This window comes from Ambystoma mexicanum, chromosome 2q (assembly GCF_040938575.1).
Source record: "Ambystoma mexicanum isolate Mex_15411 chromosome 2q, UKY_AmexF1_1, whole genome shotgun sequence".
NCBI lineage: Eukaryota > Metazoa > Chordata > Amphibia > Caudata > Ambystomatidae > Ambystoma > Ambystoma mexicanum.
Genome location: NC_090924.1, coordinates 569,858,041 through 569,881,156, shown reverse-complemented (window position 1 = coordinate 569,881,156; position 23,116 = coordinate 569,858,041). Strand labels below are relative to the sequence as shown.

Here is a 23,116-nt window from a genome sequence, read left to right as displayed (position 1 = left end):
ACCTTCCTTTTGCTGCCCAGGCTAAGGATATGCCATCTATCTGATAATTGAATTTCCTGTGCTCTGCCAGAGAGTGAACAAAGCCCTCTCCACTCAGGCAAAGGTTTTTTATTACAGACGTCGTAAAAAGTGGCTTCCTCCTGGAGAAGCTGGGAGGAGCACTGCCTGTGAGAAGCAAGCTGGCTTGGCAGAAACTGGAAAGACTGGTTTCTGTACCATGTGACCTGAAAAGACACAGCCCTGCAGCAAGGATATGGTTTTATAAAAAGGGGGATAATTCATAGAGCGGACATGTGAAAATTTTATAAATGATACCATAATTCTTGTGATTTTTCTGCCCACAGTTTAAGACGTGGTAGGAACCGGTGGTATGTTCAGGGGGGTTTTAGCGGAAAAGTGGATATTACTCTAAATGTGTGCATGTTAAAAATCTGAAACTTCATCAGTTAATGTCCCTACCCCCTGCACACATGTATGTAAAGTTGGGTCCATGTCGGAAATTGGAAAAGCAGTTAAAAAGTCAATTATGTACACTCTTTGAATGCAAGCTCCGAGAATGAGCAGATTTGGACATAGACATGGCTAAATTCAGCCACACCATGTATATGTAATTTTAAACAAATGTGTACCTGTGCAAATATGTTTTTAGGTCAGATATAGATTGTGTGTAAAGTTGACAGGGGTGGGTTCTCTGTATCATAAACAGACCTCATCATGATGACACTTCATTTCATTCCCCCAATCAAGGGGACGAATGAAAGCTGACCAATGACGATTGAGAGGGGCAAGTCTAGTGATGCAACACACACACCCATTCTCAAGAAACAGATAAAAAGCAGAGAGTCAGGACACATAGAGAGATTCATTTTTCATCTGCCGCTGAAAGCTCTGCCGGAAAAATCCATACTTACCTCCATCAAACTCCAGAAAGCCAAACTAGAGACTTCAATCTATCCAGAGCAGAGAGACCCAAAGAACCGGTGCCTAGCAGAGACCAGACCCCTGTGAGCAGTTCCAGAGGCCAGGCGCTGTGAGCAGAACCCGGAAAGACCTGACCAGACTGAAGTCCGTGACCAAGTCGCTTTCCTGTTCAAAATCTCTTGTGAGTACTTAGCAAAACTCAGAACACATCTCTTAGTTTAAATTCATCTAATTCAATCTATTTAACCTAAGTAGAACTGCTTGATAGCTCCAAATTTGTCACCTGTCATTCTAGCTGCAAAAAAAGCTGCACTTGTCTTTTTGAAACTTTAAAATTTCAAATCTGAAAAACGACCTTTATTTAATCGCTCATATCTCCGCAACCGTTTGTGCTAGAGACTTGCAATAACTTTTATTTGAAAGCTTAGAATCGTAGCTTTGAATCGCACCAAGAACCGCATTCCTACCCCTTATAATTTTACCGCAATCGCGGAACACGCATCCGCGAATTTTACCGCGATTTGCAATTTCTTCACATGTAAAAACTGCTGCTGTTTGCTTTCATTTGCCAGAAATTCGTGTAACCTGCTAACTATCCCTGCATCATTGCTAGTGTGAGCCTGGACTAATATTAACTAGATACCACTCATCCTGAACCTCTAAAAGGGAATTAAGAGCGTTTCCAGCATATTTCTCATTCATTGCCAGCACATATCAAAGCAATTTGGGCCTGTGTTTTCAAAACTCCTATCTGTTTTCTGTTGTCTAAGCTTGCTGGATTGAACTGATTACATTGATTGCATTTCTGAGAACTGTGTGCTTTCCTCCCATTTCCTTGCATTGCATAAAGAGGGGGGGAGTGAATAGCCAGAGAAAAGTGATTCCATTGTTCGGTTGAAATCATATTGCGTATTTTCTGTACTGCCTTCATTGAATATTGCCTCCACCTGAGCTTACATAAAGCATCCTCTACCACATTATACTTCTGTACCTATTTACCAGTGTGCTACCTTATCCATTTCATCTCAACTCATTAGTGATTATAAGAAGTGTGCTAGTGCCAGATTCTCCGTTGTTGATCTTTATCATATCAGATTAAGTGTGCTATTCAATTATTAATTTATTATAAAGTGTCATATATATATCTATTGTTTAAATTATCAAATAAACCTTTTAAACTTGCAAAACAGAACTACTTCTTGGCTCAGTGGGGTCAGGGGGATTCCAAGAGGGGGGTGTTATATAGGGGTAGTCATCCAGAACGCATGAACTGGACCTAAAGATATATCAATAAGGGTTTTCATTCAGTATTATCGACTAGGCGTTGACTTAGCTGTAGTGTTGAATTGAATCCTCTTACAGTGGGCACCTCACTCCTTGGAGTATAGTATCAACCGTTGCTGGTAATCTCACAACTGAATGTACAGTTTCACTCTTGCTCATCTCAGTGACCCCATATATATTAATGGAGTCAGATTCCCATCTGGGAAGACAATTATATTTCTGTTAAAACACTCTGAATTGTAACTCCAGTTTTCTCGATCTATAGATCCATACCATATTCATTCAATGTGTGTGCAGGGGTGATAACTTGTGTCTGAGAGAGCTTTTCTTTCATTCAGGAGAAAAAAGGGGTAGCAACCCCCTGAATGTGGGATCAGGCTCATGTTGGGCCATGGCCCCTCCAGAAGGAGTGAGCAGGTTTTAAGACCCTGCTGATTCTTCTATCCGACAGGCTCAAGCCTTCTACCCCTTGCCCCATCACGGCTCCCAACATCCTGAGCGGCAGCTTAAGAACAGCAGGCAGCTCCGGACATGCCTGTTGCCAATTGAATGTAGACAGATCTACTATTTAGACACTGGGAGAGAGCCATGAATACACATTGGTGGTGAAGAAGCACTCAACATACAGAACACAATGGTATAGTGTTGCAGTCCTGCTGAGAAATGACAATTCTGAGCAAGTGAGCAGTAGGCTGGATAAGTGCTGCCCCATAAAAGGTGTAGAAGTCTCTGTGAGAAGTGGCAGTACTGTCCCAACGTTGAGACGTGTAGTATTTTCACATTAATTATGCTTTAAAACTTTGGGTTATTGAATAGCGCTGCTACATTCTGAGTAATTCCATCCCTTTAAATATATGAGCTCCTGTATAACCACGACAGTGTTGAGTTATTTTGATGATGACAGACTTGCTCAATAGTACTGGTTCTGTATCATTAAATGTACTTCAGATCTTTAGAGTATCGGAAGGATAGCTCAGGGGCAACGTGCTCGCCTTGGAAGCAAGACGACACAGAGCAATCAGGTTTGATCCCTCGGTCCGCGCAACACAGGTTCGCTCCCTCGGTCCGCGCAACACAGGTTCGCTGCCTCAGTCCGCGTTTAGAAACCTCTTGGTAGTACACACATTATAAATAACCAATTAAAATAAAAAGAAATACATCTGTTGAGAAGTGCTGGGGCCTTTTCAATAAGAATGTAGCAGCTCAACTGAGAAGTACTGATGTTGTCCCATCAAAAGTATAGCAGCCCCACTAAGATGAACTAGCATTGCCTCAACAAAAGCATAGTATTATCGCTGAGAAGATTCAACAATTATAGAGGCCCTGTTACAGCAGTACTATCCCATCAAGAGTATGGCGAGCTAACTGAGGAGTACCAGCATTGCGCCATTTCAAATATGGCAGCTCTATTAGAAAGTGATGGCTCATATGCCTCCGCTCCCCACCCATAGCATTCACCCTCACCACGTGCACACTCAGAGACATGCAAACAGTCTGATTTGCCCTCTCCCTGCCCCTGCTCCCTGCCCCCTCCCTCGCTTTGCATCTGTACCTCGATTTCTAAAAATCCTTCTGGGTTGGGTGTACCTCTACATCTGTGCACCCCTTTTGGCAAGAGTGGTGCACAGATGTACAAATACACCCACCCCAAAACGATTTTTAGAAATTGAGAGACAGACTTGTTTTGCATCTGTGCCTCCATTTCTAAACATCGTTTTGGGACGGGTGTACCTCTACATCTGTGCACCCCTCTTGCCAACAGGGGTGCACAGATGTACAAATACACCAAACCCAAAACGATTTTTAGAAATTGAGGGATAGACTTGTTTTGCATCTGTGCCTCCATTTCTAAAAATCGTTTTGGGTTGGGTGTACTTCTACATCCGTGCACCCTGATGCACAGATGTAGAAGTATACCCAACCCAACACGATTTTTAGAAATTGAGGGACAGATGCAAAGTATCCCACAATTTCTAAACATCGTTTTCCCCGGCTTTTACCCCGAGAGAGAGACACAGTATGGATGGAACAAAGGGCCATCCATACTGCGTCTCTTCTCTCCCGGGAGGTTAATTCTGGGGGGGGGCACGGGCCCCGCAGCCCCCACCCCCGTACTCGGCGCCCCTGCTGGCATATGTTAACATGTATCACCCAGCTCTTATTACAAGGCAGTGAAGAGCATGGTTCTCACTTGTTACCTTTTTTTTTACACAACATGAAGTGTGCCCAACAACTCCCAGCCCATGCGCGAGCTTCCCGCCAGAAGCGTTCGGGTTTCTCACTGAGACTACCACGGATTACGCAGAGGGGATGGTGGCTGCATTGTACACCTGCACACCGTGGCCGGCCTCCTGCCTGGAGAAAAGGATCCCAGAGCACACGCACTATGCCCTCCACCCCCCGCCCCCACTCCCTCTCCCCTGAAGCCCTACGCAGCCCTGCGTCTCCCCGTGCAGCCGCGGCTGATTCCGGCAGGTGACCCACAACCACATTGTATATTAATGGAAATACGAAACTGTCTATTGGGCGATTTACGGAAATCCGCCGGTCTAGAGTCAAACAGAAAGGACCCTTTTGAGTGTTCCAAGCCTCGGGCCGTTGCTGATAACGTGGACCCGTGCGTGACTCGTGGACCCACCCAGTCCGAGTTCCGCCTCACCACCGTAATCGGACCACACCTGCTCGCGCGCGCTCTCTTTCTCATATCACGACTTCCCAGGCGTGAGTTATACCCGCGAATAACGATTGAGGCAGCAGGCGACCAACGAGGCTAATCTCCACACGCCACGCTCTGCATTGCTGTTTAATGGTGAGAGCTTAGAGACCAGGACACAGGGATCGATCTGTCCAGGATCACGCGGTTGTAATAAATGGGTGCCGGCCGGGTATAGCGGCGTGTGACTAGTAACCAGCTCTAGTCGTCTATTTAGTCCCGAACACAACGCATTCCCTTCTCTCAAATGCATGTTGCCACGCGTAGTCATTACCTAACCCTCTGCCCCAACTCTTCAGGTCACCGAGTGCACTTACGTTTATTTAATATGGTGATTATTGTCACGTGTATTCACATATTTATAACGTGGACTTCTGTTGATGAGAATCCAATGCAACGAATTGTCGTCTCCCTCAAATCACCCAGATGGGAGATCCCACAAGTACAACAGTATGATCACACAATCCTACCTGTGCGCCCACCACGCGCTACAAAGATGCGCCAAGAGTCCAATGAGTGATTAATCCATGCATATCTAATGAACGTCCAGGCAGAATGCGAATTTATCATACTATGAAATCACTGAGTGCACCCCCCTAAACCCCCCAGGATGTCATAAACCTCACAAAACGACCCCAGCCTTTTCCCACAGGAACCGTGCCTTTCCGGGGGTAATTGAAACTGATACTGGGGACCACTGAACCCCATAATATCCAAGGAAAGCCCTTGACAGCAACCATGAAATTCATAGGAAGATGGCGCAATGTGTACAGCACTGGTTCCTCGTGGGATGCTATGGACCTCACCCCCTCCCTCACGTCAACACCCTCTTCACTTTAAAAATGGAATCTGTGCTCTCTCCCCTTACCCTGAAACCCTCCCAAATACCCGACCAGGCACTCATCCCAGCAATAAAGCTGGTCATAGTGGACGTTGCACAACTCGAATACAATACCGAGCATCCGCATTCAACTAAACTGTGTGATCTTGGGCAAATTCCGTAACTAAACTGTGTGATCTTGGGCAAATTCCGTATCTGCCGGACCAACATCCTGCTGCCTACCAAAGCACAGCGAGCCTACACACAGGCTGCACATTACCTGTAGGGGCTACGTTATGCTGTGCGTGGACTCGCGGTACCTTATCAAACAGGGGACAGAGTACCAGTTCAGCAAAAGCACATGCTTGCGGGTCAAGTGGGCACTTTCGATCAACAATGAGCCGTCTTTAGAGCGCAGGAAATACACTCCCACTCCGACCCCAGGACCCAACCTGCTGCCACTGCCTGAGCACGGAGCAAAGCATTTCAAACAGGTTTTCAATAAATAAAGGGGTGGGCTGTACTTACAGAAGTGGCCATGAAACAGCAGAGTGCAGGAAGCAGGAGGCATAGTTTAAAGAAATCCATAGTACCAGCAGCGCGAGGGAAGCAGCGGACCCTTCCAAATGTGATCATATGATCCCTGTTCTTATTCCCTTTGCTCCGTCTTTCACATATTCCTTGGCAGTAAAAGTCAGCGTCCTTCATTCCAGAACGAAAGAAACAACAGTACAATCGGAGGACGTCCAGGGCAGCTCTCAGGAAGTTGGCTAGCTTATCTCCGGCCGAGTGAGTGGCACTTTGCAATCCCACGCAGAGTCCTCTTGCAGTGGGCACCTGGGGGATGCCTGTGTTGCATGATGTGCTCGCGGCGGCAATGACAGCACGGCGGCTGCTGGATGAGGCGTGCTCCCTCCTCCTCCTCCCGCTGTCACAGGAATCCCCCTCTGCCAGCTACTCGCTCTCCTCTCCACACTCTGCCTTTCAAGCCCGCACTTCCATTAAGAAAATCAAGTCGGAGGGAGAAGGAGGGGCTTGGGTGACTGCTGCGGCTCGGGAGCCAGTCACGGCGCTTCTACAGCACTCAGGGAGGCTCTTTGTCGCAGTGGGTCGGGGCATGGAACAGCTGTTTGCATCAAGTCCGTGAACTCGGAAACAGTGCCCGCGAAATTCAACCAGTCACCGATTCTTTCACGGTTCACGTGTGAAGAAGCGATAAGTCTAACACTTCGTGGCTGTTGTACACTTATCTCCTCATCGACGCCGCTGCAGCAGGGTGTCTCTTCCAGTTGCCAAAGCAAATAGCCTGCATATTGTGCTGTCACCTGCCCCATACAGAACTCTCTCCCCCTGGGAAGACAGGGACGTGGCCATGGGGCACCTCCTGTCTGCTGCTGCCAACGAAGACCACACAAGTGACTCTGCAATCGTGCTGCTCGCCTCCTTATGTTGGATTTCTGTACCTCTCCCCCAACACCCGAGTGCCTCTCTTCCCAGTTGTGTGCTTTTGTTTGCACCCCCTAACTCCGTTGTTCCCCTCTTTCCATCCCTATGTGTCTCTCTTCTGAAGCTCCGTGTATCTATTTGCCCCTCATGTGCCATGTTTATTTGGAGTGCTTCTCAATTAACCCCTCCCTCCCTCCCTCCCTCCCTCCCTCCCTCCCTCCCTCCCTCCCTCCCTCCCTCCCTCCCTCCCTCCCTCCCTCCCTCCCTCCCTCCTTCCTTCCTTCCTTCCTTCCTTCCTTCCTTCCTTCCTTCCTTCCTTCCTTCCTTCCTTCCTTCCTTCCTTCCTTCCTTCCTTCCTTCCTTCCTTCCTTCCTTCCTTCCTTCCTTCCTTCCTTCCTTCCTTCCTTCCTTCCTTCCTTCCTTCCTTCCTTCCTTCCTTCCTTCCTTCCTTCCTTCCTTCCTTCCTTCCTTCCTTCCTTCCTTCCTTCCTTCCCTTGCTCACATGTACCCATGGATGCATCACGTGCTTCCTTTCGGGCACCCTCTCTTGCATGCATCCTCTCTACCACCCTTACACTCTCTTGCACGCACCCAGACGCGGCAGGCTTTAGGAAGCGAATGTGTTATATAATATTGGGAGCCAAGTGCTTGCTGGGACCGTGGGGATGCACTGGTGTGGGGAGGCTTGGTGGTCTGGTAAAGACGCTTATGTTTGGGGCAGAGATCAATAGGTATGGGGGCTTTTTTGTGGGGTGGCAGATGTCAGGTAAAAGCACCAGTATGGGGGAGCAGGGGGGTATAAAGACACCAAATTGCGTTATGGGTGCCTCAGCTTGTGGGGTTGGGAGCAGGAGGACCCAAAACGCCTGTGTTTGGGGGGAAGGGGTGCATGAAGTCAGGTATGTGTTTAGGGTGGCTAGGGGTGAAAGGACAAGAGGTATGGACGCCTGTGTGTTGGAGGATGGATTATTTGGCAGGATGGGAGGAATGGGTGCCTATGTTTGGCTGGTTGGTAGCACAACGTCACCAGGAATGGCTGCATGTGTTTGGAGGTGCCAGTAGGGGGCAGAGGGGGGAATGCATAGGACACAGGTGCTGTTTTGTAAATAGTTTGGGGGTCATTACGACCCGGGCGCAAAGGGATACCGGGCACCGTTAATGACACCGGTGCCGGTAATCCCTTTGCGCCCTATTACAAGGTCCCTTTGAGGGTCCATCCTTAGCGCCTGGTTTTAGCAGGCGTTAAGGACGGGACCTGCAAAGGGACTTCAGAGCTAATAACAATAGCATAATTTACGGTACTGTTATTAGCACCCTCCCCATTCCCATTGAGCCCTAAGGGGGCTCAAATGGGAATGGGGATTGACATTTTCAATGGGGATTTACCGGTCCCGCAAAGGTCGGACTAGAACGGTAAGTCCCCATTGAACGATGGCAGAGACGGTACCGGTAATGGTGCTAGTCATGGCGCTAATAGCACCATGACTAGCACCAACCTCGGAATGAGGCCCTTTGTGTTTGCTGGGGAAGTGAAGGTGATCTGCAGAAGGGAGAGTTTAGATACAAGTTCTGTTATTCCATCAAAAATGTGCAAACAAGTATTTAATCTAATTGCAAGCATAAATGTTGCAATGCTCAATATTCTATATCATACAATACGTTGGTCAACACACTGGAACACATTTTCAGTAATAAAAGTACCACAAATATGGTGCAAAAATGACATAGGGGGTCATTCCGGGTAGGGCGCAAAGGGATACCGGGCACTGTTAAGGACATCGGTGCCGGTAAACCCTTTGCACCCTACTACGAGGTCCCTTTGCGGCCCCATCCATAACGCCTGCTTTTACCAGGCATTATGGACGGGATCCGCAAAGGGACTTCAGGGCTAATAACGGTACTGTAATTTACGGTACCGTTATTAGCACCCTCCCCATTCCCATTGCGCCTCCAGCCCAAATCAAACAATCTGTTGATTTGGGCTTGAGCGGGGAGAAGAGAGAAGGTTAAGTGTCCAATGCCAGTTTGCGAGAAGCCTTGCAGGGTACTCACCCAAGATTGTAAACTTCATGGTGTCATTGCTGCTATATAAGTGGGAATGTACCAGGAGGAAAGGACAGAGCTATTGAAATGTATCATCACGAGGGCTGCTGAAACTTACAATCTGACAGCTGCAAGGAAACACCAGAGGAGATTGCTGAGGGTTCATCTGTGTGGAGCTGTCTATTTCTAGGAAAACCTAAAAGCTGTCTGGGTCCTATGGTGGATAGTGGGATGCCCTACTTGAGAGGGGAGTGACCAGGTGCTTGCTCTATCCTCCCATAGTGTCCTAACATGCAGCAGGCTTTTCTGAACTTTAAACAGAGGTTTTCTATGTAAGTAGAACTAAGCCCTGTGAGACCAAACGGTGGGGGAGTCTGCTTGCCTTAAAACGTTTCCCTTAGTGGGTGGGGGGCAAAATGATGTAGATCCTTAGACTATGTAACTGAACATATTAATTTATTTAATTCCTCATTTGGTGGAACACTACAGGGTGTTTTTTGTTTAAATTCAAAATTAACAAAGTTCACTTCCCAGTGTGAGTTGAAAAACTTAACCTACAATTTAATTGGGTAATCGTTTTTGTCCTGTTGACCCTGACTTCTTTAACCCCTTAAGTGCTAAGGGCGAGCTATCTGGTCCTCAGCACTATGTTTGCATGTTTGCAGTGCTTAGGACGAGATAGCTCGCCCTTTTCCGATCGCTGCAAAAATCTCTAAATCCAACCACCAGGCTATGTGAGGAGGAGTTTCTTCCTCATGCCCCGTCGCATTTCATTCATTTTCACGTCAGCATGCATAATGTGCGCTGACGTGAGACTGAATGGAAATTTCACTGCTGCTGCCATTTCCGGCTGCAGCATTGAAATGGAAGGTAGATTTCTCCCTCGATCTCAGGCATTTTCAGATGTTTTTATCAAGGGAGGTGTTTTTAGAAAGTGGAGACTATCCCCTTCCCAACAACATGTACCTTAAAGCATTGCTGGGCGCAGATCGGTCGATCCACGCCCTGCAATGCCACCAGCCCACCAGGGATCCTTGCTTGAAGTGGGGAGAGGGGTGAAGGAGCCGCTTAGTATATAAGCAGTCATCTCCCCCTCCTACACCTAAAGCATGGGGCAGTATGTTTAGCCCACCCTGGGCGCAGATGTGCACACTACTCTGGCCCTCTGCCCATAGGGAAATTATATTCTTTTTATTGATGGTGTTGTTCCAGGTGGGTGGGGGCTGGCTAGACCACCAGAGATTTTTTATGTGAAAGGGGGTGGCCCTGTCTCCTCACCCCAAATTGATGGGGACATGTCATGTAGCCCTTCCTGCGGGCAGAATGGCAGTGTAATCTGCCAATCTTCCCATAGGTAGGGGTGCATTGGTTTTTACTGGGGATAGGGGTTTACCAGACCAACAGGGTTGGATTTTATGAAAGGGGGGAGTGGCCCTCTCCTCTTCCTGACCCAAATGGATGGGGCATGTCATTTAGCCCTACCTAGGGGCAGCTTGCTAGTGTAACCTGGCAATCTGCCCCAAGGAAGGGACAAATGTGTTTTACTGGGGGGTGGGGTTACAATTTGTTTTTACTGGGCTGACCACAGATAATGAATGTTTTTGGTTTTGTTTAAAGTTTTTTTTTTAATGCTAGAAGCATCTACTTTGTTATGTAAGTAGTTTATTTTAATCTATGGTTAGGGCCCATTGTCAGTGGAGTGGGTGGGACTGGGGCTGGATTGTTGGTGGTGTGGGCAGGAGTGGATGTTTTGGGGTGGTATTTCAGTGGGCTCAGGCCACAAATTGCCACCCATGCCAGCAGAACATTGCGCTTTCCCTAGCAGCGGCTTTCTCCCATGTGGACCAACCATTCCCAAGTGCAGCACCAGACACACGGAGGCCTAGCAGGGTTCCCTTCCCTCCCGGAGGGAAAAGCTGTAACGTAGCCCAGCCGAGCTCCAGGCTTGGCTTGGGGATGGGTGACCCACATGGAAGACAGGTGCCAAGGGCCAGGGATATCACCCCCAACCATCCTGGAGCTCTGGCTGGCCTGTGTTACAGCTTCGCCCTCCGGGAAAGGACTGGCACCTGGTCTTGGGGATATTCAACCCACATGGGAGACAGCTGACCAAGGCCAGTGACATAACCCCCAACCATCACAGAGTTCTGGCTGGGTTGCGTTACAGAATTTTTCTCTGGGAAGGGATGGGACCCTGCCGGGGCCCCCCACAGACAGCCGCTGCACTTGGGAATGATCGACCACCATAGGAGACAGCCACCCAAGGCCAGGGACTTCACCTCTGACCATCCTGGAGCTCTGGCTGGCCTTTGTTACAGCTTTTCCCCACCAGGGAGCCTGGCAGTGGGCCAGTACCTCCCCGAGGGAAAAGCTGTAACACACCCCAGCCAGATCTTCAGGATGGTTGGAGGTGATGTCACCGGTCTTGGGTATCTATCTCCCATGGGGGTGTAACATCCCCAAGCACAGCAGCAGTCCCCGGGAGCCCCGGGAGGGTACCCACCATTTACTGGAGGAAGGAGCTGTAACGCAGGCCATCCAGAGCACCAGGGTAGTCAGGGGTGATGTCCCTGGCCTTGGGCGGCTGTCTGCCATGTGGACCGACCATCCCCAACTGCAGCAACAGTCACAGAGAGCCCCGGTAGGGTCCCTGTCCCTTCCTGGAGGGAAATTATATAATACAGCCCAGCCAGAGCCGGTGGAGCCAGGGGAGCCTCGGAGACTCAAAGCGAAAGTACCAGCATTTATAAATACAATGGTGTTGTATTTATAAATGCTGTGGTTTTCTTTTTAAGATTCCTGGGCTCCCCTGGGCCGGAGGAGCCTAAGAAGCATTAAAAAGAAAACCACAGCATTTATAAATACAACCGTGTTTTGTTTATTCTTGCCATGGTTTTCTTTCTAAGTTTCCCGGGCTCCCTCGGGCCGGAGGAGCCCAGGAAACTTAGAAAGAAAACCGCAGCAATTATAAATACAACCACATTTTATTTCTGATTGCTGTGGTTTTCTTTCTAAGTTTCCCAGGCTCCCCCAGGCTGGAGGAGCCCGGGAAACTTAAAAAGAAAACCACAGAAATTATAAATACAACTGTGTTGTATTTATGACTGTAGCGGCTTTCGTTTTGAGTCTCCCAGGCTCCACCGAACCGGGGGAGCCCGGGAGACTCAAAGTGAAAGTAGCTGCATTTATAAAGACAACATTGTTGTCTTTATTAATGCCATGGTTTTCTTTTTAAGTTTCCCGGGATCCTCCGGGCCGGGGGAGCTCAAGAAACTTAAAAAGAAAACCACAGCATTTATAAATACAACTGCATTGTATTTATGATTGCAGTGGCATCAGCTTTGAGTATCCTGGGCTCCCCAAAGCTGAAGCCACCGCAATCATAAATACAACAACTTTGTTGTATTTATGATTTCTGTGGTTTTCTAACCACCGGCAATCATAAATTCAACAATGTTGTATTTATAATTGCTGCACCTATTCTTGTAAGCAAGTCCAGGCAATTATGAATACTTCGCTGGCATCCAGCAGAGTACTAATTATTGCTGCGACTTTCTTTTCTAGTTTTGTGCGCATGGGAAACTGGAAAAGAAAGTAGCAGCACTTATGAAAACTCTGTTGGCAGCCAGCAACATATTTATAATTGCTCTTCCTTTCATTTTATGTTTTTTGTGCTTCCGTGGGCTTGGGGAGTACAGAAAACGTAAAAAGAAAGTGAAGGCAGTCTCCTCTTCATGTTAAGCTCTGCTCTGGATGCAGTAAGCAAAAGCTACGTAGGGGGCTTTTGCTGCTTGATTGGTGCCCCCAGAGCAGAGCTTAACATGCACAGAGGAGGCTGCTTGAAATCACAAAATGGATGCCCCCATGTAAACACTTTGAGTCTCATTTGCTCAAAATTTTACATAGGAACTTTCTTTAAAACTATGTTTTACATATGTTTTTGATATTTGCCCATCTTTTGGGACAATAACTTTTTGAACACACTATCCCTATAAATGTGCAATATAACTTTGCGATATTTGTGATATGTTATACGCAAGTACTCATACTCAAACACATGACATAATCATCCTGTGTAATGGATGAAATGTAGCACCCAGTCCAACCAAGATGGTGGTTTGGCTGGGCCATGCAGTTGCCACAGATTGAGCGACGGAGAAGCTCTAAGCTTCATATATCCTTGGAAACAGCAGAAGCGTCTTATGAGTCTATACCTTCTGCCAAAAGGCTTTGTTGAGGTATGGTCCATTCTACTTCAGTTTAGCAATTGTTCATGGGGTTTAGTTACGAGATGGCTTACCAGGCACATGTGGAAAAAAGGGGATTTTGGATAAGCATCTGCAACGCTTATACGTCCTGTTTTGTTGTTTGTGTTTTTCCGCTAATCGTACTGGAATGGTGGGACATTTGGATTGCATCCTTTTGGTCTATAGGATTACCAATAGAGATTTGAAGTGCCAGAATTGCGAGGATATATGGTTAATGTCAAACAATCCTTTTCTGATGATCTATCTCTGTATTGGACAACCATTAATGGCTATAAGTACGAACTTTTCCGCACACTGACACTTGCTTTTATGAATGCAAATTCTTATAGATATGTGATTGGTGAATGCACCTCCATTGGAATTAATTAGGCAAGTGGTTTTTATGACAGGTTATGAGCCTATTATTATCCTTTACAATATGCCTGAATAGTATTATTTCAGATCTACATGATTGACGAGAGGCCTCTAGTAAACTTATAATAATTAAGCCCTGTATGTTCTTTTGATTTTCTAGTTTGGATCCTTCATACAAGGGATCATAAGATACATTTAGGGGTGTGATACCCAGTGTATATATGCTTTGATGTGGCACATTACATGTTACATTATTGAATTAATTCACGTGTATTAATCGACGTACATGTCTATTTATTTTGGTGTTTTCCTTGCTGGACATGAAATGGATGAAGTGAAATGTATCCTTTTCTTTGTAATTCATTTTGGATATACACAATCAATGTGTTGGTTTTAACAATGTACCCTAATGTCACCTGTTTTCCTTTTGTTTTGGCTTTCCTCATGTTGATGTTTTTAATTATTAATATTGAATGATGTGTTATGTTGCATACTACCCCAGTCTTCGAAGAGGAGCAGAGCTCAAAACACGTGTCGGCTGGTTCAAACCAGAACAATTTTGTGCAATAGCATTGAAAACAACTCAGGACACACGAGCAGTGTGCTTATATCATTGTTCTGCAGTTTCCTGAACCCACTGAAAATTATATTGTATTATTGTATTTGCATATTGAGGTTGTTTTTCACACATGTGATCGAGGGGCTGTCCCAAAATGCCATTATTCACCCTTTTCCCTCCCCCTATGTTTTTATCTCTTAGTCCCCTTTTCTCATTTTCTCGCCCCTGTCATTCCCCTTGTACCGCTCTCCCTCTTTTCTTCACACTCCCACCCCCATTTACTACTCAAACACAAATTCTCCTTACACACCCTCCTCTCCTTAGACACCCTACACACTTGCTCTGACCTCTGCTGGTCCACCTACACACTTCTTTTCCATGCACACTGGCCCTCTCCACAGGCCTGCCCACTTACCCTGTGTTAGTACATCACTGGCCCTCTTCACAGGCTCACCTTTAACTATGTTGGTGTAGGCAAACGTCTGACCGCACCCCTCTGATATTGATGTCTGCCACTAAAAATGGCAAGCGCAGTATCATACACTAGCTACCCTTTGTTATTGACCCACCTTGGTCCACGCTACAAAAACAAATGAACAATACTTACAAACACTCTTCCCTTACTCCTTAACAAAAAAACACCACTTCAACAAATTCAAAAACGAACAACACCCTTTTCTCTCCAATGATGCAACCATACAATCACCTTCGGTCTAATGGTGTCTACCTCTTACTATACACTCTCATTGCTCTACTGCAGGTGTGCCCACTCACACACTGCTACACCCTATGAGGTAGAGTGTAATAAAATCCACACTTACTATGGCTGATCTTCCTCCCACATTGAGGATGCATCCTAAACACCATTAAACATCACTACTCCCTCGTGGGCATGCAACCACGATACAGCATGTTCATGCACGGGTACACTCACGTATCCTATAGGTCCTCGAGCCCTCTCAGCCACAAGCCTATGTCTGCAGATTCACTCTTCCTCCTGAGCATGGGTGGCACTCGGGTCCAGGCAGACCATCATGAACTCTGCATCTGCAGGGCCGCCTTGTTGGAGGCCGGAGAACTGGTCTGCGGTCGCAGGCTCCACACCCTCCCGGAGGGCAGCTGGAATACCCCCAGTTGGCCAAGGGTTACTGAGGATCTCGATGGGGCCTCCGAAATGTATTCAGGGCCCCCGATGAGCATGCAAACAGTAATTAAAAAGGCACTCCACAATTGAGTATACACCAGACAAAAAGTAACACTGTTTATTACAGCTGGGTAAGCACAAATCAAACAGCACAGTGGAACAGAACAGGTTGATGAGAGTCGACAAAACCACCCACTGCATTCTGATATTTTATAAAGTAAAAACAATATTAGTATAGTGAGAAACAGTTGCAATTTAATATCACAAGCTATTGAGTCTCCCACAAAGCTAATTGTTAGGGCTATGTCAATACCCTGTATCGGAATATAGGTTAGTTAAAAATGATTGGAGAAAAAAGTCCCACCACCCCCTGGTCATCACCTCCCTCGTGGTGCAACATTCCTTCCCACTCCACCCTAGAAGTTGTTTCTACACGCTTCGTAATTGTGCTAACGTCTGGGACTTAAATAACCTGCTATTGGTCAGCACACATTGGAAAAACCTGAGACATCTGTGAAGGCATCATGAAATAGACACAGACAACAGATTCTAAATTGAAATGAGGCCTAACTTGCCCTATGCTAAGGTGGGATTTCCCTACCTAAAGAAAACAAAGGCTTGTCTGTGTCAGGAAGTCTAAATCAAATGTTTGCCCTCACCACTAACTATACAATGTGTAGGGATGTCTGCATAAAAATGAATAGTGTCAAAAAATGAAGTTCAAAACTTCTTCCAGATCCTGGCGTATAATCTGCTTCCCTTTCTCCAAGTTCAACATAGTTCACAAGATATTGGGGTTCTCTTCCCCAAAAGTTCAAAATCGTTCAGCTGTTCAATAACAACACAGTTTCTTGGGACACTACCCAACTCTTTTGATATCAATACTTTCACCAGTTTATATTATTGGCTTCTCCATATAGGGGCATTCAGTGTAGGGGCAATTGTCGGACAAAATGGTCTACCCATTACAGGTCTCACAACTGATACCCCTTCTTGGCTGCATCCACCAACAATTGGCCACTGCTTCCATTTGACAGTGATATTTAGTTGATTCCATAGTGTCACACTGTTCAGTGGCATGTGTGCCCACTATGAACTTTGTTACACTTTTCTGTATTCCTCTGGCTCTTGCCAAAACAGGTTCCTCTTAATCTGCAGTTCTTTGAGTTTTGGGCCAATACTTGGTTGGTTTCTCATCTGATACAATGCATTCTGTTGTATCTGATGCATGCACCACCTTATTTCACCACTCATGAGTGCTCCAAACATGCCTTTACTCTGTTTGGCATTCATAAGTATTTGTTATGACTTTCAGTTAATTCAGTATTCAACAGTACTTGTTTCAGCTTTCCAAAGTACTTGAAATGACTTTCAGTTAGTTTTATATTCAAAACAATAATGTTCAATGCATATTCGCCTACCAGCCCAGTGCTTCCCATTCACTCCCTGGTCGGAGTTTACGGCGCTGTAAGGTCTCTGCCGCTATGCAGTACTCACCTACCCAAGCGGGACCTCACTCTTCTATCAGAGGCTCTTCGTGACGTTGCTCCCCAGCAATGCTCCACCTGCAGCCCAGGACTTCTGCGACCGATTTGCTCGGTCACGCTGGTCTCCCGCACACAGTCTTTTACCGGCCTCCAGCCTTCCTTATCATTGCTTCCTGCTGCATAAACTCTGCAACTGTCACTGGGTCTCGAGCGCTACCCTTGCCACACCACCAATATGGAGTTGCTTCCTCAGCTGCCTCCTCTGCCTCCACAGCTAACTCTGCCTCCATAGCTGCCTTCATTTCCAAACAGAGGCTGGTTTTCAAAGTGCCCACCACGATACTGAGTCCAGAGAAGACTAGACCACTCGCGATTAGAACAGTAGTTCTGCCTTACTAATGTTGCCCACTTCCTCATCCCAGTATAAGTGTCTGCATTAACAAGCGCCTGATATGTGTCTGTATCAATAACATGAGGCTGATATGTATTTGGCTCCACCAAATGAGGATGTGTCTTCCTAGTTAGTCTCTTCCTTGTCCAAGTGTTGTCCACCACTCCTTCGGACCCCTAGCGTCTTGGACTGCATTTGTGCTCAAGGCACCTAGTGTGCAGCCATCAATGATGCCCTTCCCCTGCCGTGTTGCCCCTCCCTTTTCCAATATTCCCGCAACTGGAAGATACATCCCCCTGGACAGCGCTGTATGAGCAGTTTCATTGCAGGCTCCAGATATCATGTCGGGGGTCACCAAAATTGTATTGTAGGCCCAAAAACCAATAGGAAATATCAGTCCAAGGAGGCAATAATGAAGTGCACAATTACCAAGAAAAACTGTTTTAATACATGTAAATTACAGCTGGGAGAGTCAGTCAGCACCATGGAAATGAAAACTGCGAACACTCTTGATCTGCCCAAATTGAGTTACAGTATTTAAGGACAAAAAACACAAAATTAGAATACATTTCAAATATCAAGTACACGTTAATCCCACATTCCTTATTGGCTCCCACGTATAGTGAAATGTAAACACAATGGGCCTCATAACGACCCGTGCGGTAACCATGGCGCTAGTAGCGCCATGGTTGCCGCCGGTTTTTTACCAATTCCGCCATGGTGAATGGGGGAATTACTGCCCCATTACAAGGTTGGCGGGGCAGTAATTCCCCTTTCACCATTGGCCCTTCCGCATTCTCATTTTTGCCCCCATAGGGCTCAATGGAAATGGGCAAGGCAGTAGTTACGGTACCGCAAATCGCGGTACCGTAATTACCTCCAAGGTCCCTTTACTGGTCCAATACTTAACGGCTGGTAAAGCCAGCCGTTAAGGTAGGGACCCGCAAAGGGACCTCGTAATTAGGCAGTAAGTGGTTAACGGCGCTGCCACCTTTTACGGCGCCGTTAACCCCTTAACGCCTGGGTCGTAATGAGGCCCAATGTAGATTTGTAACCACCCATTGGTTAATACATCATCCGTGACCATCCTAAGCATAGCCACCAACAAATGACATAATTGTGCAGTCAGCAGAAAATACTTAATTTTGATTTGACGAAAGTTATACATGTAACATTTACTAAAAATGATGCACCTTCATTGGACAAGACACGTTGATGTAACTACTGATGTGCAGTCCCACCGAAACAACCCAGTCATGTAGTGGATGTGAACAGTGTATTCAACAAATGAGACATAGCAATATCCTGTTTCATGAGCTCTGTCAATTTGGCAAAACAGACAGTACTCAGGCCATTTAGTGGTTTACACTGCAATACCCTTTACAACTCCTGTTATGAAACACGTTGCAATCCCTAACACACTCTCTTCTGGCTTCTCTTGGGAACCAGGTGGCTTCATAAAAAACATAACTAATGCTCCACTCCTTGAAAATTAATTCATCATATGTATTTGTGCTTCTGGGCCATCCTACTGCAGCCCCAGTTGTCCCAACACTACCTAGGGGGCAGATTGACCACAATCTAGTTTTGACATTTTGGCAATAACTTCACAGAAGGCTTCGTTCACATCAAAATATGTGCTTCGCAACTATTGTATTTGATCTATTGTCAGGAACACAAACCTTTATTCTACATTTCACTAAAAGCTCCCGAGAACAGCTAAGCACTGTAAAAATAACGAATGTGTTTGCTGAACCTCACTCTTTCTCCAAAGACCTTGGCATGCTGAACACTCACTTGGGGAAGCAGAAATAAAGGTTGATATAATGGAAAGACAGAGGCTCAGAACTGCGGCTCAGTGCCATAAATAACAAACATCTCCACACTCAGAGGAGACCTAGTTCAAAATGGTAGGACTCTGGCTAATGTGGCGCCCATGCTAATGAAAACCAGTATGATATATATTTTGCTGCGTATCATTCCACCATGTGCTTGGTAGCCTAGTGCTCTCTAAAATGTGGCAAAACTAAATCTCATTTGAAAATGGCCTGACAAACTGCGATAATTAACCGAAACACTGACACAAGAAAATGACCAAATCTCCATGCAAATAGATCTTCCACAACTTGTACTTCCCTACACATTTAGGGCATTGCACCTGCATTCCAACAACCCACCAACACCCACCCACTGGTGGGTCAGAGAAAAAAGCACGCACAGCTGGCATGGAGGCTCAGGGGCTGGCTCAGATAGGAGAGTGGAGCTGCTTGGACCTCCCTCTCCGGTGCATAGTTGGGGAAGTCCCTGGAGGTTAACCCAGCCCTGCCAGATGCCCCCGTCTGTCTGCTGGGTCATGGACCCCTCTGGTGGAAGGGATCCTGCTCCCTGGTGCCTCGACCCCCACGCACCTGGCCACGGATCTGTCCACTGGCCGAACGTAGCACGAGGGATGCCCTTGCCTGTGGGTGTGCATGTCTCGGATGCAACTAAGGTTGGTACCACTGTTCTCCCTCCGGTTGCACTGTTGTTCATGATCCTTCCGAATGGTTCACATACGGAAACCTTGTTACTACTTTTACTTCTTCAAGATAGTCAGGTTTGATTGTCTTCTTGGCACTCCATCAGGGCTGTTGCTGACCCCGGCTGGACCGATCCTAGGACCTCACTAAACTATCCAATCGGTAGTAGCGACAGGAGGTGTATACAAAGGGCAGGGACTAATCAATGCAAGCTTATGACCAGTAATTACTAAAAAGCCCTTTTACAATTGAAAACATTTAAATCCCCAATCCCTATCATGAATGGGGTTCAGCAGGTTACCTGCGGAATGACACAAGCTGATCCACTCAGTGTAGCGCACACTCAGCTCTGGACTTCTAACAGCATCACAGACCTGTTATTGCTCGATCTTGTGTGACTGAACGCCACTTGTCTCTCTAAGAAGTTGATCATGGACCGCTGGCAGTCACGTAACCAGTTAGCGTGGAGGAGTCTCATTTATCATTGGAATAAACCAGACAATTAACTACACCAACCAAGAACAGCCTTGCACCACCACCCACAGAATCAAGAAAGAGCTATCCATCTGTCAATCCATGTCCGGGCCAGGAGAGGTTTCACATGTTGAGTCAAATGAAGCCACAGGCTCCACTCCTGGTGGTGAAATGTCAATTCCTTTTAAGTTCCAGCTTAGAAACCATGCTGCCCCCTGAACCCAGAGACTTTGGTTTCCCGAAAGCTGCTCGGAGGGTCATGGGAACAACTCTGCCAGATCGCTGGTGGGCACTGTTTTTGGATGAAACTACAATGGTATTTGATCATCTTCGAACCTCCAACGTTCCTGCTTGTTTAATTAAAAAATTCCTGGCAAATGCTTTTGCTTTGGTTCAACTTCTACTGGTCCAAGAATTTCACCTCTATGCAATACAAATGACCCAAGCCGCCCCTCTCAATCATGGCCCCAGTTACAAAAAACAACTAAATAACTACATCGTCCTATTGCATTATCAAAACTGTGGCATAGAAGGCGAGAAACCCAAGCACTTGCACACAAGTTAATTAGGGAAGTTGGCACCAGGTGTGTGTATGGCGTGGGTATATTGCCTTATACTTCACAATATGAAAACCTCATAAATATAGATACATTCACTCTGCGCACATATCAATATGTTCCATGCGTAATTGCATGTGATTTATTGAACTGAAAATCAGCCTAACACGTGTTTTGAGCCACTGCTCTTCTTCCGAGGCTGAATTGTTACGTCACATATAATTAATTTACCAAATACATCATTGCATTGATATAATACAATAGCACAAACCAAATGCAGAAAAGGGTGGTTATACAAAAGCCCATTGTCACGTAACAGCACGCATCTATGTATACAACAAAGTAAAGTAAAATTTTTACATAAGGAAAATGTATCCATACATTGTACAATTCGAACAATGCCATTTACAAAGAAAGCAATCACATAAGACATGCAAACATAAAGAGGGAGAAAAAACAATAAAGAGGAACCCGCAATTATTCATATCCACATACAGGAATGGGACGCATGGTAGTTTTAGTGGCGTTTGTCACATCACATCTGCCAAATAAAGCAATACAAATAGCTAATGTACCTTATGTGCTCTTCTGTTCTTGAATGTATCTATGTAAAGATAATGGTAATGGTAGTCATTCTCCAAAGGTGCATTGGTCAAAATATTTGCAAAAAATGTTTTATGTCACACAAAAACCTCAATTCGTACCTCAATTGCATTGCACTCCGAACCACCATCTACAGATGATTCATAGCCAATCATAATAACTGAATATGCAAGCTATCACTTACCAGTTGGCGTTTTGCCATTATGGCAATGCTGTGATATTCAAAATCAGAAAATACATGATATGGATGTAAATATTTATCCTCCACTCGCAAGTATTACTAGTCAATTGCGCACTACAGTATGGGTGAATCACCACACACATATAGATTGCATGCTGAATACAAGAATTTACCTATATATCTTTGCCATTGCGGCTGCACTTGTGTCTGCTGAACACCGTTAACATTCACCAGGGAGCGCAATTAACATCAGAGTGGATAATCCAAAATGCACGATCATCAGCCACAGCAATCAATGGGAAACAAAGCGGGGAGAGAGGCAAAAAGCCTACATTAGAATCACTCGAGCACCATATTCTCTTGTTCATTACATTGCGATGCTAAAGACGATCCAGGGACCGTGTCGGAAGAGTATTCCCTTATCTGGCCTTTCGGCAAACTAATGTGTGTTCAGGGAAGCCGCAACACAGTTACTTCCCTAAATATATCCGATCTGTGAAGCCTGGCCCGTTACTGCCCGGGATATAGCTTGCGCTTCAATGTACGCCATCTTGGTTGTGGTTAAGCTGCTTAGGACTGCTATACATGATTGTCTTGCATTAGGTGAAATATATTACTAGTATGTTGGTATATGAAAGCCATATGGCAATGGATATCCGTAATTAGAATGCCAGCACTCATAAGAAAGAGTATTTACTCGCTACTAATTCGGGAGTATAATTCTATCTAACTGATACCACTTATATTACGTGTCTTTTAAAAACTGTCTCTTTCTGCCCTTGTTTAAGTATGAGTTAAATAGCTTCTAAACATGATTGTCATACATTAGGTGGAATAAATTCCTAATGTGATGATGTATAGATGTCATATGGCCATGGACTCCCATGATTTAGAATGCCAGCACTCATAGGAGCGAGTATTCTCTCAATATTGATTCGGGAGCATGATACTAAATAACTGATGCCACCCGTATTATGTATGTTTTGAAAGCCGTCTCCCTCTGCCCTTGTTTGAAAATAAGTGTGCATGCTAGCCATTTACATCGGATCCAATCATGTTGCAATTTTGCCAACAGAGTTATGTTTCAAGGTCACCTGACAATATTCTGTCATCTGTGCCATTGCTCAAAAGTGTATACTCAGTATATGGGTGCCTAATGCAGGTAAGGCATGTTCGATCTGACACATTCCACCTCTACAACCTGCACCACGTTTCTTAAAATCTATTGGTTGCTTGCCAATGCAATGTTAATCAAGAATATGGATTCCAAGGGACACTGGCACTCGTTCCTAGTAATATAACATAGCATACATTCAATAGCTTCTAGGTCCTGGCCAAGACGGTGATACTGA

The 23,116-nt window shown here is 45.9% G+C and overlaps 1 protein-coding gene across 1 annotated transcript in view; it reads right to left on the bottom strand.

The window, feature by feature from the left end:
• VIPR1 (vasoactive intestinal peptide receptor 1) overlaps positions 1-7,225 on the bottom strand; it is a 1,305,930-nt gene extending 1,298,705 nt beyond the window's left edge. The window contains exon 1 of the mRNA XM_069647715.1: positions 6,267-7,225. Within this exon, the coding sequence (XP_069503816.1) occupies positions 6,267-6,446 (180 nt within the window). The 5' untranslated portion in view covers positions 6,447-7,225. The remainder of the gene's footprint in view (positions 1-6,266) is intronic.
• Positions 7,226-23,116: the final 15,891 nt, after the last annotated feature.